The sequence below is a fragment of the Oncorhynchus gorbuscha genome, unplaced genomic scaffold (genome assembly GCF_021184085.1).
Source record: "Oncorhynchus gorbuscha isolate QuinsamMale2020 ecotype Even-year unplaced genomic scaffold, OgorEven_v1.0 Un_scaffold_1327, whole genome shotgun sequence".
In the NCBI taxonomy this organism is placed as follows: domain Eukaryota; kingdom Metazoa; phylum Chordata; class Actinopteri; order Salmoniformes; family Salmonidae; genus Oncorhynchus; species Oncorhynchus gorbuscha.
The window spans coordinates 111,443-128,637 of record NW_025746135.1 but is presented as its reverse complement, the minus strand read 5'-3'; the positions used below and the strand labels follow the sequence as shown (position 1 = coordinate 128,637).

General features: G+C 43.4%; 1 protein-coding gene across 1 annotated transcript in view; it reads left to right on the top strand.

Annotated features, from left to right (window-relative positions):
• The window catches only part of LOC124022297 (hydroperoxide isomerase ALOXE3-like), a 37,436-nt gene extending 32,014 nt beyond the window's left edge, over positions 1-5,422 (top strand). Inside the window, exons 12-15 of the mRNA XM_046337220.1 lie at positions 3,864-3,985; positions 4,215-4,315; positions 4,409-4,579; positions 4,723-5,422. Of these exons, the coding sequence (XP_046193176.1) occupies positions 3,864-3,985; positions 4,215-4,315; positions 4,409-4,579; positions 4,723-4,902 (574 nt within the window). The 3' untranslated portion in view covers positions 4,903-5,422. The remainder of the gene's footprint in view (positions 1-3,863; positions 3,986-4,214; positions 4,316-4,408; positions 4,580-4,722) is intronic.
• Positions 5,423-17,195: the final 11,773 nt, after the last annotated feature.

Sequence of the window (17,195 nt, the reverse complement as noted above, 5' to 3'; positions counted from 1 at the left end):
TGTTTTTGTGCTGGTCGAGGGCAGTCAGGTCTGGAGTGAACCAAGGGCTGTATCTGTTCTTGGTTCTGCATTTTTTGGAACGGAGCATGCTTATCTAAAATGGTGAGGAAGTTACTCTTAAAGAATGACCAGGCATCCTCAACTGACGGGATGAGGTCAATGGCCTTCCAGGATACCCGGGCCAGGTCGATTAGAAAGGCCTGCTCACAGAAGTGTTTTAGGGAGCGTTTGACAGTGATGAGGGGTGGTCGTTTGACTGCGGCTCCGTGGCGGATACAGGCAATGAGGCAGTGATCACTGAGATCCTGTTTGAAGACAGCGGAGGTGTATTTGGAGGACCAGTTGGTCAGGATGACGTTTACAGAGTTAGGGTTGTACCTGGTGGGTTCCTTGATGATTTGAGTGAGATTGAGGGCATCTAGCTTAGATTGTAGGACTGCCGGGGTGTTAAGCATATCCCAGTTTAGGTCACCTAACAGAACAAACTCTGAAGCTAGATGGGGGGCGATCAATTCACAAATGGTGTCCAGGGCACAGCTGGGAGCTGAGGGTGGTCGGTGGCAGACGGCAACAGTGAGAGACTTATTTCTGGAGAGTAATTTTCAAAATTAGTAGTTCGAACTGTTTGGGTATGGACCTGGAAAGTATGACATCACTTTGCAGGCTATCTCTGCAGTAGACTGCAACTCCTCCCCCTTTGGCAGTTCTATCTTGACGGAAGATGTTATAGTCTGGTATGGAAATCTCTGAATTTTTGGTGGCCTTCCTGAGCCAGGATTCAGACACTGCAAGGACATCGGGGTTAGCAGAGTGTGCTAAAGCAGTGAGTAAAACAAACTTAGGGAGTAGGCTTCTGATATTGACATGCATGAAACCAAGGCTTTTTCGATCACAGAAGTCAACAAATGAGGGTGCCTGGGGACATGCAGGCCCTGGGATTACCTCCACATCACCCGCGGAACAGAGGAGGAGTAGTATGAGGGTTTGGCTAAAGGCTATCAAAACTGGTCGCCTAGAGCGTTGGGGGCAGAGAATAAGAGGAGCAGGTTTCTGGGCATGGTAGAATATATTCAGGGCATAATGCGCAGACAGGGGTATGGTGGGGTGCGGGTACAGTGGAGGTAAGCCCAGGCACTGGGTGATGATGAGAGGTATCTCTGGACGTGCTGGTTGTAATGGGTGAGGTCACCGCATGTGTGGGAGGTGGGACAAAGGAGGTAACAGGGGTATGAAGAGTGGAACTAGGGGCTCCATTGTGAACTAAAATAATGATAACTAACCTGAACAACAGTATACAAGGCATATTGACATTTGAGAGAGACATACAGCGAGGCTTACAGTAATCACAGGTGTTTAATTGGGAAAGCTAGCTAAAACAGTAGGCGAGGCTAATCAGCTAGCACAACAAACAGCAGGTAAAATGGCGTTGACTAGGCAACGGGGCCGACAAAACAAACAAGCAGAATGGAGTACCGTGATTAATGGACAGTCCAACGTGCGTCAGCTATGTAGCCAAGAGATCAGTGTCCAGGGGGCAGCGGTGGATGGGCAGGGAAGCTGGACTGGCGAGTGTTATCCAGGTTAAAAAGACTAATGACTAAATAGCTTGTAGCTAGTTAGCTGGTTAGCGTCTGGAGGTTCTTGAGTGTGTTCTAAAAAATAAAAATATAATAGCGATTCCGTATCACATTGGGTGAGGCAGGTTTCCGGAAGGTATAAACAAATTAAAAATCAAAAAGAGAAAGTAAATGGGTCCAGAGTGTTTGGGACGCGGTGATTCAGACGGTTAGCAGGCCTGTGCTAACAAGCTAACAGTTCGTAGGCCCGGGCTAGACAAGGTAGCAGTTAGCGGACCGGAGCTAGACAAGCTAACAGGCCGAATTAGCAAGCAGGGAGATAGCGAGGGCTAGAGTTAGCCTTTAGGGGACGTCGCGATGGGGAGAGTCTGTTTATTCATCTTCATGCGGTGACGTCGACAGACCGGGCGTGGGCCCGGGTATTGTAGCCCAGGAGTATGCTACAGGTGCTCTGGCCGGGCTAGCTTCAGGCTAAGTGGGTGGAAAGCTAGCCAGGGGTAATCATCCGGGGTTGCAGTTTAACTAGATAGCTAGTTGTGAAGATCCAGCTGAAAAAAATTCCGTTTGCGGTAGGAATCCGGGGATGAAAAATAAATAGGTCCGTTGTGCTCTGGTTAGAGTCGCGTTGTTCGAACTGGCGAGAGCTTTCCGGGCTAAAGTTTAGCTGATGACCGGTTAGCTGAAGACCGCCAGCATAGCTGGTGGTTAGCTGGCTAGCTTCAGTTGAGGGGTTCCGGTTCCGAAGTAAATATAAATACTCTAGGAAAAATAGCTACGTTGGGTGAGGCAGGTTGCAGGAGAGTATTTGGAAGCTTAGGTTTAGCAAAATGTTTTTAAAGAGGTATGCGAAGAAAAATATGTTAAAAAAAACGAAAAAGAAGCGATATATACAGGGACGACAGGGCGACTTACTGCTAGGCCATCTTGGATATCACTCGCACACAAATGCACCTTTAATCAAACAAGGTTCTCAATTTGGGTTTATAATTAATCTTCTCCACCCATTTTTTCCATATTGCAGCAGCAGTTGTTTTTTAATCTGTCGCCCTTAATTTGGTTTTCGTATAGATGTTCAGTCAGACTGTTGAAAAAGGTTGTCCATTTCAGTTGCCCAGGCTCCCCCTATGGATAGATCCCACTGATCCCACTAGCTATTCTGGCGGTTGGCATATCCAACAGTCTATTCCAAAGTCTCACCATACACGCCTTCATCTCACCTCACAGGGTTTCCAGCACATGTCCCCAGTTATTGTCATACAGGCCTTCCATCTCACCTCACAGGGTTTCCAGCCCATGTCCCCTGTTATTGTCATACAGACCTTCCATCTCACATCACAGGGTTTCCAGCCCATGTCCCCTGTTATTGTCATACAGGCCTTCCATCTCACCTCACAGGGTTTCCAGCCCATGTCCCCTGTTATTGTCATACATGCCTTCCATCTCACCTCACAGGGTTTCCAGCCCATGTCCCCTGTTATTGTCATACACTCCTTCCATCTCACCTCACAGGGTTTCCAGCCCATGTCCCCTGTTATTGTCATACAGAACTTCCATCTCACAGTGTTTCTGTCCCCTGTTACAGGGCCTTCTATCTCACCTCACAGTTTCCAGCCCATGTCCCCTGTTATTGTCATACACTCCTTCCATCTCACCTCACAGGGTTTCCCCATGTCCCCTGTTATTGTCATACAGGCCTTCCATCTCACCTCACAGGGTTTCCAGCCCATGTCCCCTGTTATTGTCATACAGGCCTTCCATCTCACCTCACAGGGTTTCCAGCCCATGTCCCCTGTTATTGTCATGTCCATCTCACCTCACAGGGTTTCCAGCCCATGTCCCCTGTTATTGTCATACACTCCTTCCATCTCACCTCACAGGGTTTCCAGCCCATGTCCCCTGTTATTGTCATACAGGCCTTCCATCTCACCTCACAGGGTTTCCAGCCCATGGTTTTGTCATACAGCCTTCCATCTCACCTCACAGGGTTTCCAGCCCATGTCCCCTGTTATTGTCATACACTCCTTCCATCTCACCTCACAGGGTTTCCAGCCCATGTCCCCTGTTATTGTCATACAGGCCTTCCATCTCACCTCACAGGGTTTCCAGCCCATGTCCCCTGTTATTGTCATACAGGCCTTCCATCTCACCTCACAGGGTTTCCAGCCCATGTCCCCTGCTATTGTCATACACTCCTTCCATCTCACCTCACAGGGTTTTCTAAAATGCATCTTTGCTCTTTTGCTATGTTGTCATTGTGTTTTGGCTAATGCCTGATATTTTGAATAGGTTTGTTCAGAAAATGATTGGTCACTACTACACCTGTGACTCAGACGTCCAGAAGGACTCTGAACTGCAGAACTGGATCAAGGAGATCTTCTTCCATGGGTTCCTGGCAGAAACCAGCACAGGTTACACTTTTCTCATTTAAATACACAATCTGCATCACAAATGGCAACAGCTCTCTGGTCAAAAGTAGTACACTATATAGGGAAAAGGGTGCAATTTGACAGACTACACTTAAATGATTTCTGATAATAAATGTGTCCATTCACTTATGCTTCTCATTCCCAAACTATATTCTGGATCATTTGTTAATTTGGTGTCTGATCATTGTGGCATACTGTCTCCTCTGTGCAGGAATCCCTCAGTCTTTCAGTTTGATGACAGAGCTGGTCAAGTTTCTCACCATGGTAATCTTCACAGTGTCTGTCCAACATGCTGCAGTCAACAATGGACAGGTGATGAAACCAATTGTGTGATTTTAGTTTGTTTCTGTTGAATTATATTGGAAAAGCAAAGTAGTTTGATCTATTTTGCCATTGTCATTCCAGTTTGATTTTGGGGGCTGGATGCCCAACTTCCCCATCAGTCTGCAACAACCACCTCCCACCACTAAGGGGCAGTGTACTGAGAGCACCATGCTGAAGACCTTCCCTGACATCAATACCACCGTTAATGGCATGGCAGCGGTGTACCTTCTGAGCAGGCAGTCCACTGACTTTGTGAGTATATGAGAAACTGCTTTTAAAAATGTATATATGGCGTTAAAGCATTTCATGACACTCTCAAATAATTTCCTCAGTAGTCATAATTAATATCAGTGGTTCATGAATTTCAAATTTCATCAACTCTCTTGCCTCCTTAGGTCGCTCTTGGAAATGGCTATCAGGATCACTTCAGCGAGAAGACCCCTCTGGAACTGATTCACAAAACTCAAAATGTGCTGAAGAAATACAACTTTGAAATCCAAGGCAGGAATGTCTCTTTGCCCCTGTCATATACCTACCTGAATCCCAACAATGTGGAGAACAGTGTGGCCCTGTAAAATGAGTCGGTCGTATTTATTAGGCACCAAATGGAGGAAATGCACAGATGCAGGGAGAGACTACCTTGTTTTCTGTTGAAACCTGTTTTAAACCATGTATCTTATGGTGTGCCCTAATCATTATGACCCAGGCACTTTACTCTATTGCGGTTCAGTCCACTTTTTCTTTTTTAATAGCCACATGCAGCCAAGATGAGAAGTGAAATGTTTCTACTTCTGTGTTGTTGTGAATTCCACTAGCTGATTCCTTTTATCTAAGTATACCCTTGTATAACTGAATGTACCTCAAGTCCCTTCCTGTTATTGGCAAAAACCTAACCTTTTATGCAAAACGGGAATCTACTGTATTTGCTTCACCTGGACTCAGTATGTGGCCTTCCATTTTCCAGCTAACCACACCAGTAGGTGTGTTGTATGGTTTCCATAGAGACAGGTGAACTTATTTCAGCTACCTGCCTCCCTCTAAAAAGGGAGAGTTGAGAAAAACTACCAAATGGACAACACCTACAGACCTCACTTCCCATAGTTGTCATGCAGGTGAATGAGGACCCCAAAAGCGACTTGGCGAAAACAGAGTTTTTAATCCAGTAAAGATACTTTACAAAACAAAAGGCATAATACTACTCGTAAAGACGAGAACAGATTGGAGACTTGATCAAGAACAGCAGGTTGCCTCGGGAAGGCACTTGAACCTAGCAGACTCAGACACCTGCTCACCACGCAGCATCTGAGGGAAACACGACACGACGATACACAAACACAGCACGGTGAACAATAGATACAAGGATCCGACAGGACAGGAACGGAAAACAAGGGAAGAAATAGGGACTCTAATCAGGGGAAAAGATAAGGAACAGGTGTGGGAAGACTAAATGATTGATTAGGGGAATAGGAACAGCTGGGAGCAGGAACGGAACGATAGAGAGAAGAGAGAGAGGAAGGGAGAGAGAAAAAGAGGAGAACGAACCTAAAAAGACCAGCAGGGGGAAAACGAAGAGGGAAAAGCAAAATGACAAGATGATATAAGACAAAACATGACAATAGTGCCTTGCTGCTGAAAGAACTGCATGTGACGTTCCTGATTTATTAGCAGTGTAGCTTGAACCCACTCAATTGTGTGAGAGCCAAAAGGAAACTCCTGTCCATACAGCCAAGATACAATTACAATCTCTAACTCTGCTTTGTAACTCTATTTGCTGGCTGATCAACAGCTTGTTAATGTTCATCCTTGTCTCTTTCAGTGTTCATTGTCCCTGTTGCCCAAGCTGTTTTGTTAAACTGGTTGACCTTTACACACCGGTGCTTTAAACTGTGTAGCACACAAGGATATAAAAGGTGAAGATGGTGAAATGTGTACATCTCCACCAGACATTCAGTAGTCAGTCATTATTCTTCATGTTACACTATGATTCAGCTATTGAAATAACTTGTCTTGTGATTGATTATCCTCCCATGAACAGGGTCATGGCTTTGGATATTGAATAGGGGACCATTTTTCAACAAGCCTTTACTAGGCGATACCTAATTCTCAACTTGGAAGGCACTAGTGTCTTCTACACTTCCATGGTTAAGACAGATGGGTGTCCACCCCACAGACGGTCCACCCTAAAGTGCTGCATGGCATGAGCCTGACTCAGAAATCAAGAGTCTCTTTGAATGACACCCACCTGTCTCGATCAATGACAGAAGATCAGACCTCGAAAAGATGGCGGCAAATACACTGAACAAAAATGTTAATGGAACATGTAAAGTGGTGATCCTATGTTTCATAAGATAATAAATCAATCCACCTGACAGGTTTGGTATATTAAGAAGCAATTTACTCCATGATTATTACACAGGTGCACCTTGTGCTGGGGACAATAAATGACCACTCTAAAATGTGCAGTTTTGTCACACAACACAATGCCACAGATGTCTCAAGTTTTGAGGGAGTGTGCAAACTGACTGCAGGAATGACCACCAGAGCTGTTGCCGGAGAATTTAATGTTATTTTTTTTACCATAAGCTGGCTAGCAAGTACCATTGGCTGGCTAGCAATTAAGGGATAAGAACGTTGTCAGCCATCATGGTGTAACCGATGTGAAATGGCTAGCTAGTTAGAGGGGTGCGCGCAAATAGTGTTGCAATCGGTAACGTCCATCTGGCCTCACAACCGCAGACCATGTATAACCCCACCAGCCAAGGACCTCCACATCTTGCTTCTTCACATGCTGGATTGTCTGAGACCAGCCACCTGAACAACTGATAAAACTGATGAGTATTTCTGTCTGTAATGAAGCCCTACACCTATTTGAACTCTGAGAATGTAGAGAACAGTGTAGAAATCTAAAACGACTCGGGAGATAAATATATTCAGTTTTACCTATTTTGATGCATTTTCTGGGTAACGCAAAGCCTTACATTGAAAGCAAACTATAAAGGCATACACTATTAAACATGGCACACCTTCAACTTAGACAATGTTTTACAGCTTCGCTAAACTGTCCCAGTTCTATCAGATAAATGGAAATATCACTATGGGTTCAGTCAGAATGTTATCGCTGTATCACAAGTGTTAACTGTGTTAAACCAACACACACCGCTACATGGTGTCTCTCACAGACAAAGAACTTGATGTTATTATTACATTTGTATGTGTTAATATCTGCTAATAAATAGTGTTTTTCTTACAGATTCATTTCTGGTGTCATAACTATGGACTACAGGGACTCCTGGTGAAAATGATCTCTCCTACTAAATGATGTGACACTGAAATGTTGATGAACATTAAACAAGTCAGAATAATATGAGAGAACAATAGGTGTGACTCTTGTTTGCAATTTTTTATCTTCGTGTGATATTTGCCTGCACCTCATCTCATTTAGGTTGAAGCGCTGTCGACCTCCCTCCCTATGAAATACAAATATTTTGCATGCTTTCTGTCTGGTTTTGGTTGTCACTGAAGCCGTTTTTCGATCCCGTACATGACCACATAGACGGCCCGCAAAACAATCTTCTATACAGAAAGAAAATCTGCAATTTCCTCTATATTAATTAAAGAAAACATTTATCTACTTCCTCAGAGTTGGATGAACAGCAACAGCTAACGGTTTCTGTAGACTTACAGTCATTGCACTAATGCTAGTTAGCATTAACTCATGAAACTACCTCTAACTTCCTTCATACTGGACGCAGAAACATAAAAATGGTAGGTAAAATGTTATTATGTGTTACGGCTTATTTCCTCCTATTAGTCTGAAGAGGAGGTGTAGCAGGGATCGGACCAAAACGCAGCCTGGTTATCTTCATACATCTTTAATAAAGATAATGACGAAGAATACAAAAACAATAAACGTAACGTGAAACCCCGAAACAGCCCTATCTAGTGCAAAACAATCACAGAGACAGGAACAATCACCCATGAAACACTCAAAGAATATGGCTGTCTAAATATGGTTCCCAATCAGAGACAACGATAAACACCTGCCTGTCATGTATTGTCATATATTGTCATGTCTTGTCCCTGTGCTTTCTCTTCTATTCGTTTCCCCCTGCTGGTCTTATTAGGTTTCTTTCCCTCTCTCTATCCCTCTCTCTCTCTATCGTTCCGTTCCTGCTCCCAGCTGTTCCTCATTCTCCTAACGACCTCGTTTACTCTTTCACACCTGTCCCCTATTTTGCCCTCTGATTAAGTCTCTATTTCTCTCTCTGTTTCTGCTTCTGTCCTTGTCGGATCCTTGTTTGCTGTTCGCTGTGTACTTGTTCCGTCCTGTCGTGTTTTGCCTTCATCAGATGCTGCGTGTGAGCAGGTGTCTCTGTCAGCTACGGCCTGCGCCTACCCGAAGAGACCTGCAGTCTGTGGCCGCTAATCCTGTTATTCCCCTCTACAACTAGAGGATTTCTGTTATCCCCGTTTGGACATTTCCTGTTAAGGATTCAGGATTTGTTATTTTCTGTTTGGACTTGAATAAACTCAGTTTCTGTTAAGTCGCTTTTGGGTCCTCACTCACCGGCATAACACTGCCTCTGATTGAGAACCACTCCAGGCAACCATATACTTTTTTAGACAACTATACTACACCACAATCCCATAACCTACAACAACAACAAAAAACTAGACAAAACACACCACATAAATAACCCATGTCACACCTTGGCCTGACCAAAATAATAAAGAAAACACAAAATACTAAGACCAGGGCGTGACATTATGTTGCAGCTAGCGATATTAATCAAATAATAATTTCTCCGCTCCTGTTCCTGAGACAAAATGTAACATTTGGTCTATAATTTTGCTGCGAGAAACAGTTCATTCTGCAGGAGTTAATATTCAAATAGGCTACTGTCAGACCTCAGTTACAACTTTTTTACTGTTCCCATCTGAACATCAAATGTGATACTATGTGAAACAGCCTGCGCAAGACCACGAAAAACCACAGTGAACGGGATAAGATGTTTACATGCTACTGCATCCTGTCAGTATCCAGGCATCTTATTCAGGTTTCCCAAAACCGGGATACAATCTCCTGCTATTGTGCCGTTTAGCAAAGCCCTGCGCTGTGCCATAGCTGACCCTGGCTTTCAACCCCTCATGCTGTGTGTGTGGTTCAAGCTTGCTTAACCTACAATGTGTGATGGCGTGAGTTTTTGCAGAAACATTTGTATTATTTTTTAAATTGGGGGGCTGCAGTAGAACAATATGAATGGAATGATGTTTTTGTTGGTGTTTCTTCATTTGGAGCACCTGCCCCATCAAAGGTCTGTGCACAGCTTTCACCTGGTCAGTCTGTCATGGAGAAAGCTGGTGTCCTTAATGTTTTGTAAAATGTACTTTGGATAGTTCAGGGTTTAGGGATTAAGGAAATGTCTTAGTTCCTTTATGACTCTTGTCTGGATAGTTCAGGGGTTTCCCCTTACCATGGAAAGTGAACAACTTCCTTGACATACTTCTTATTTCCTTTATGACTCATATGATTTAACGTATTGTCTGGATAGTTCAGGGGTTTCCCCTTACTATGAAAAGTGAACAACTTCCTTGACATACCTCTCTGGTTCAGTGGAATAAGGAAGACTAATTATTTAATTTAGTAACATGATTATTTCCAATTTGGGGACTTGTGTGAAAACATATAGATCCTACAATTCACGTGTGTTTATATTCTATGTGAGAGCACACAGAGGGCTCCATTGCAACATTTTCAGTTGGTGGCACAAGCCTATGATTTGATCACGGCAATATTGTCAGGCAACAGAAAAAATGTGTAATCCAATGATCCTATCTAAACTAGTCAAAGTGCTCCATTCTAAGTGTAGGCTGCTTGACTACTAAAATGGTATGATTGAAAAGATGAGTTGTATAAACTAAATCGGATGCCCTCGCAGGAATGCATGATGCAGGTTACTTTGATGTGCAACCGTAGCCAGTGATTGTCACACCCAAAATGCATGACAATAGGACTACAATTCAAAATAGGGTTTCAGAATTGTTCAACATAGTAATTCATTTGTACACGTTGTTTTGGGCACTAATATCACATAAGACAATACAGAAAGCTTGAGACCCTATTTTTTATCAACGATAATAGTGTTTTGCATGCATTCACATTTTCATATGTTCAACAATCACTAAGCATGCTCTATCCTGCTTGTCAGAGAGGGTGAAAGTGCACTGTCAATATGCAACAAAGCAGCAAGTAAAAACTCTATGGAGTCCAGACAACAGTCTGATTGGCCAGCGGGCCCGGTGTAGTAAATGGTTTGGCAGCCTTATCTATTCATTCAATCAATTGGAATACTAAAGAAGCAATCCACCCTTGATGAGCGATCAACAGGACAATAGAATCTTGCCGAGTTGAGAGCATGTGAGAAGTCTTAAGGGTGTGTGAAAGGGTTATCAAATGTTCCTATTACACCAGGTAATCCTAAATGCTATTAGATCAAGTAATCAGCTGTTTTTAAGAATGTAACTAATCCCGGGTTACATTTTTTAAATAATCCGGGCAGATTGAAATACGTAAATGTAGTAACTAATTATATAATCCCTGTCATCATGTCATCTGTTACTACCCAACCCTGAACACAGGAATGTTTACATCATACATACCTAGTTTAACTAAATTCAAATCTTTGGAGTGTTTGGAGTGTTTTGGAGTGTTTTTTGGAATGTAGATGTGTAGCCAACTACTGGAACGACTCAATACATTTTTCTCAACAAAGGAAATAAATGGGAATTCATGTGTCATGTGAATGAAATATTCTGTTCCGACAACAAAGTTGACAGGACCACTTTGAAAATGAGAGCATGGAGTTATTTGTCTAGTACACTCATTCTGGACCTCGAAGCCAGTTATACACACTTCCACTGCATGTTTTAATTGTTCCCCTTTGGTTACTTGTTTAGACCTGGGACACAAGGTGGGTGCTATTAATTATCACGAAGAACAGAAAATAGTTGAATACACCTGGCCTGGTAGATAAAATGTCTTGCTCTAAAGACTCAAGTTCTGCGTCTCTTGAATGTTCAAAAAATAACAGGGTCTCTTATTAATCACCAGGTAGTTTTGACGTTACTCTGAAAATGTAGTTCACTACAAGTTAAACCCCTTCAAATTAGTGGATTCGGCTATTTCAGTCACACCCTTTGCTGACAGGTGTATAAAATCGAGCAAACAGCCATGTTCCATAGACAAACATTGGCAGTAGAATGACCTTACTGAAGAGCTCAGAGACTTTCAACGTGGCGCTGTTTTCACTATATATTTTACCTCTTGGGGATGTTATTCGAAAACATAATGTAAACTTTCACTGCTATGTTACGGATGACACACAGCTGTACATTTCAATGAAACATGGTGAAGCCCCAAAATTGCCCTCGCTAGAAGCATGTGTTTCAGACATAAGGAAGTGGATGGCTGCAAACGTTCTACTATTAAACTCGGACAAAACAGAGATGCTTGTTCTAGGTCCCAAGAAACAAAGAGATCTTCTGTTGAATCTGACAATTAATCTTAATGGTTGTACAGTCGTCTCAAATAAAACTGTGAAGGACCTCGGCGTTACTCTGGACCCTGATCTCTCTTTTGAAGAACATATCAAGACCATTTCGAGGACAGCTTTTTTCCATCTACGTAACATTGCAAAAATCATAAACTTTCTGTCCAAAAATGATGCAGAAAAATTAATCCATGCTTTTGTCACTTCTAGGTTAGACTACTGCAATGCTCTATTTTCCGGCTACACGGATAAAGCACTAAATAAACTTCAGTTAGTGCTAAATACGGCTGCTAGAATCCTGACTAGAACCAAAAAATTTGATCATATTACTCCAGTGCTAGCCTCTCTACACTGGCTTCCTGTCAAAGCAAGGGCTGATTTCAAGGTTTTACTGCTAACCTACAAAGCATTACATGGGCTTGCTCCTACCTACCTCTCTGATTTGGTCCTGCCGTACATACCTACACGTACGCTACGGTCACAAGACGCAGGCCTCCTAATTGTCCCTAGAATTTCTAAGCAAACAGCTGGAGGCAGGGCTTTCTCCTATAGAGCTCCATTTTTATGGAACGGTCTGCCTACCCATGTCAGAGACGCAAACTCGGTCTCAACCTTTAAGTCTTTACTGAAGACTCATCTCTTCAGTGGGTCATATGATTGAGTGTAGTCTGGCCCAGGAGTGAGAAGGTGAACGGAAAGGCTCTGGAGCAACGAACCGCCCTTGCTGTCTCTGCCTGGCCGGTTCCCCTCTTTCCACTGGGATTCTCTGCCTCTAACCCTGTTACGGGGCTGAGTCACTGGCTTGCTGGGGCTCTCTCGTGCCGTCCCTGGGGGTGCGTCACCTGGGTGGGTTGATTCACTGTTGTGGTCGGCCTGTCTGGGTCCCCCCCTTGGGTTGTACCGTGTCGGAGATCTTTGTGGGCTATACTCGGCCTTGTCTCAGGATGGTAAGTTGGTGGTTGAAGATTTCCCTCTAGTGGTGTGGGGGCTGTGCTTTGGCAAAGTGGGTGGGGTTATATCCTTCCTGTTTGGCCCTGTCCGGGGTGTCCTCGGATGGGGCCACAGTGTCTCCTGACCCCTCCTGTCTCAGCCTCCAGTATTTATGCTGCAGTAGTTTATGTGTCAGGGGGCTAGGGTCAGTTTGTTTATCTGGAGTACTTCTCCTGTCCTATTCGGTGTCCTGTGTGAATCTAAGTGTGCGTTCTCTAATTTTCTCCTTCTCTCTTTCTTTCTCTCTCTCGGAGGACCTGAGCCCTAGGACCATGTCCCAGGACTACCTGACATGAGGACTCCTTGCTGTCCCCAGTCCACCTGGCCATGCTCCTGCTCCAGTTTCAACTGTTCTGCCTTACTATTATTCAACCATGCTGGTCATTTATGAACATTTGAACATCTTGGCCACGTTCTGTTATAATCTCCACCCGGCACAGCCAGAAGAGGACTGGCCACCCCACATATGCTCTCTCTAATTCTCTCTTTCTTTCTCTCTCTCGGAGGACCTGAGCCCTAGGACCGTGCCCCAGGACTACCTGACATGATGGCTCCTTGCTGTCCCCAGTCCACCTGACTGTGCTGCTGCTCCAGTTTCAACTGTTCTGCCTTATTATTATTTGACCATGCTGGTCATTTATGAACATTTGAACATCTTGGTCATGTTCTGTTATAATCTCTACCCGGCACAGCCAGAAGAGGACTGGCCACCCCACATAGCCCGGTTCCTCTCTAGGTTTCTTCCTAGGTTTTGGCCTTTCTAGGGAGTTTTTCCTAGCCACCGTGCTTTTACACCTGCATTGTTTGCTGTTTGGGGTTTTAGGCTGGGTTTCTGTGCAGCACTTTGAGATATCAGCTGATGTACGAAGGGCTATATAAATAAATTTGATTTGATTTGATTTGATTTGATTTGATTTGATTTGATTTGATTTATTCAAGTGTCAAGTAATCGGTAGCTTGTTTAACTATATTTCAGAGTAGCTTCCCCAGCACTGCTGGAAAGCAGGTAGTCATAGCAGTATATTTGTAATGAGTGGCCATCATATTCATCACGTTCATTGCATCTTATACGTTTCAAGTTCTTGTTCAAATGTGTATTATCATCATCATCATCAAGTTGCAGAAAGAAATACTCTACTTCTAAAAGAAACAGCTCCGATTTGTGTGTGCCCACACTCATTGCCGTTTTCTTAATTTTTACTATTTTCTACATTGTAGAATACATCAAAACTATGAAAAAAACTATGAAAAAACACATGGAATCATGTAGAAAACAAAAAAAGTAGGAGATTGCAAATAGGATACTGATGAAACTGATAAGTGCCACTGACCAGTAGTAACTGTAAATTGGAGCTGTTTTTTTTTTTTTTAGAAATTGAGTATTTCTTTCTGCACCCAGTAACCAATAACACCCATGGAATCATGTAGTAACCAAAAAAGTGTTATTTTATATTTGAGATTCTTCAAATAGCCACCCTTTGCCTTGATGACAACTTTGCACACTCTTGGAATTCTCTCAACCAGCTTCACCTGGAATGCTTTTCCAACAGTCTTGAAGGAGTTCCCACATATGCTGAGACCTTGTTGGCTGCTTTTCCTTCACTCTGCGGCCCAACTCAACCCAAGCCATCTCAATTTGGTTAAGGTCGGGGGATTGTGGAGGCCAGGTCATCTGATGCAGCACTCCATCACTCTCCTTCTTGGTAAAATAGCCCTTACGCAGCTTGGAGGTGTGTTGGGTGATTGTATTGTTCAAAAACAAATTATATTCCCACTAAGGGCAAACCACACTGGATGGCGTATCACTGCAGAATGTTGTGGTAGCCATGCTGGTTAAGTGTTCATTGAATTCTAAATAAATCACTGACAGTGTCACCAGCAAAGCATCCCCACACACCTCTTTCACCATGCCTCACGGTGGGTCCCACACATGCGGAAATCATTTACCATCATTTACTTTGATCTATTCTGCCTCTCACAAAGACACAGAGGTTGGAACCAAAAATCTCAAATTTGGACTCATCAGACCAAAGAACAGACTTCCACCGGGCTAATGTCCATTGCTTGTTTTTCTTGGCCCAATCAAGCCTCTTCTTCTTATTGGTGTCCTTTAGTAGGGGATTATTTGCAGCAATTTGACCATGATGGCCTGGTTCACGCAGTCTCCTATGAAGAGTTGATGTTGAGATGTGTCTGTTACTTGAACTCTGTGAAGCATTTATTTGGGCTGCAATCTGAGGTGCAGTTAACTCTAATGAACTTATCCTCTGCAGCAGAGGTAACCCTGGGCCTTCCTTTCCTGTGGTGGTCCTCATGAGAGTCAGTTTTATTATATCGCTTGATGGTTTTTGCGACTGCACTTGAAGAAGCTTTACAAGTTCTTGAAATGTTCCGGATTGATTGACTTTTATGTCTTAAAGTAATGGATTGTCATTTCTCTTTGCTTATTTGAGCTGTTCTTGTCATAATATGGACTTGGTCTTTTACCAAATAGGGCTATCTTCTGTATTCCCTCCCTGCCTTGTCACAACATTTACATTACATTTACATTTAAGTCATTTAGCAGACGCTCTTATCCAGAGCGACTTACAAATTGGTGCATTCACCTTATGACATCCAGTGGAACAACCACTTTACAATAGTGCATCTAAATATTTTAAGGGGGGGGGGGGGTGAGAAGGATTACTTTATCCTATCCTAGGTATTCCTTAAAGAGGTGGGGTTTCAAGTGTCTCCGGAAGGTGGTGATTGACTCCGCTGTCCTGGCGTCGTGAGGGAGTTTGTTCCACCATTGGGGAGCCAGAGCAGCGAACAGTTTTGACTGAGCTGAGCGGGAACTGTACTTCCTCAGTGGTAGGGAGGCGAGCAGGCCAGAGGTGGATGAACGCAGTGCCCTTATTTGGGTGTAGGGCCTGATCAGAGCCTGGAGGTACTGAGGTGCCGTTCCCCTCACAGCTCCGTAGGCAAGCACCATGGTCTTGTAGCGGATGCGAGCTTCAACTGGAAGCCAGTGGAGAGAGCGGAGGAGCGGGGTGACGTGAGAGAACTTGGGAAGGTTGAACACTAGACGGGCTGCGGCGTTCTGGATGAGTTGTAGGGGTTTAATGGCACAGGCAGGGAGCCCAGCCAACAGCGAGTTGCAGTAATCCAGACGGGAGATGACAAGTGCCTGGATTAGGACCTGCGCCGCTTCCTGTGTGAGGCAGGGTCGTACTCTGCGGATGTTGTAGAGCATGAACCTACAGGAACGGGCCACCGCCTTCACAACACAACCGATTGGCTGAAACTCATTAAGAAGGAATGGGAATTCCACAAATTAACTTTAAACAAGGCACACCTGTTAATTGAAATGCATTCCAGGTGACTACCTCATGAAGCTGGTTGAGAGACTGCCAAGAGTGTGCAAAGCTGTCATCAAGGCAAAGGGTGGCTATTTGTTATTTCATAGTTTTGATGTCACTATTATTCTACAATGTAGAATATAGTAAAAATAAAGAAAACCCCTTAAATAGTTAACCAAATAGCTTTCTGCATTGGCCCTTTTTGCACTAACTTTTGACATGTCACATACGCTGCTGCTACTGTTTATTATCTATTCTTATTTATCCCCAGGTATATGTACTGTACATATCTACCTCGATTACCTTGTACCCCTGCACAGTGAGTCGGTACTGGGACACCGTGTATATAGCCAAGTTATCACTACTCATTGTGTATTTATTCCTCATGTTATTATTTTTCTCTCTGCATTGTTGGGAAGGGCTGCAAAGTAAGAATTTCACTGTTTGTCTACACCTGTTGTTTACAAAGCATGTGACAAATACATTTAGATTTGATTTGAAAGGCCTTAAACGTCTGATAAGACCTTAACCAGGATATGAGCTAACTTTGAATGTGTGTAAACTGTAACGAACACAATGTCTGCTGAAAGACTAAACTATAACGAATCATAAGTTAATGAATGATTGAACAAACAAGACGTCTATAAACCATATAAAAGAGCCGTTATGTCTGAGGTGGTGAGTACAGTGGAACTCACTGCTCATTCACTGCATCATATCGGGGTAAGAAAGCTGACATTTTATATGAGCTAGATATATTTATAAAGTTCTTTATTTGTCATGTACTAGATTGATCCCATGTTCCTTTTTCTTTGGACTTTTCTGTTGAATGTTGAATATAGCGTACAATAAGTGTTGACTCATTTTCATACTTGTAGTTACTATTTGTGGCTCTGAGTGTCATCCATGTAGCTTCAGAATGATTATTTTTCTACTCTATATATTTTATCACTAAATGGTCTTTTGACTAATCAGATCAGCTTTTTT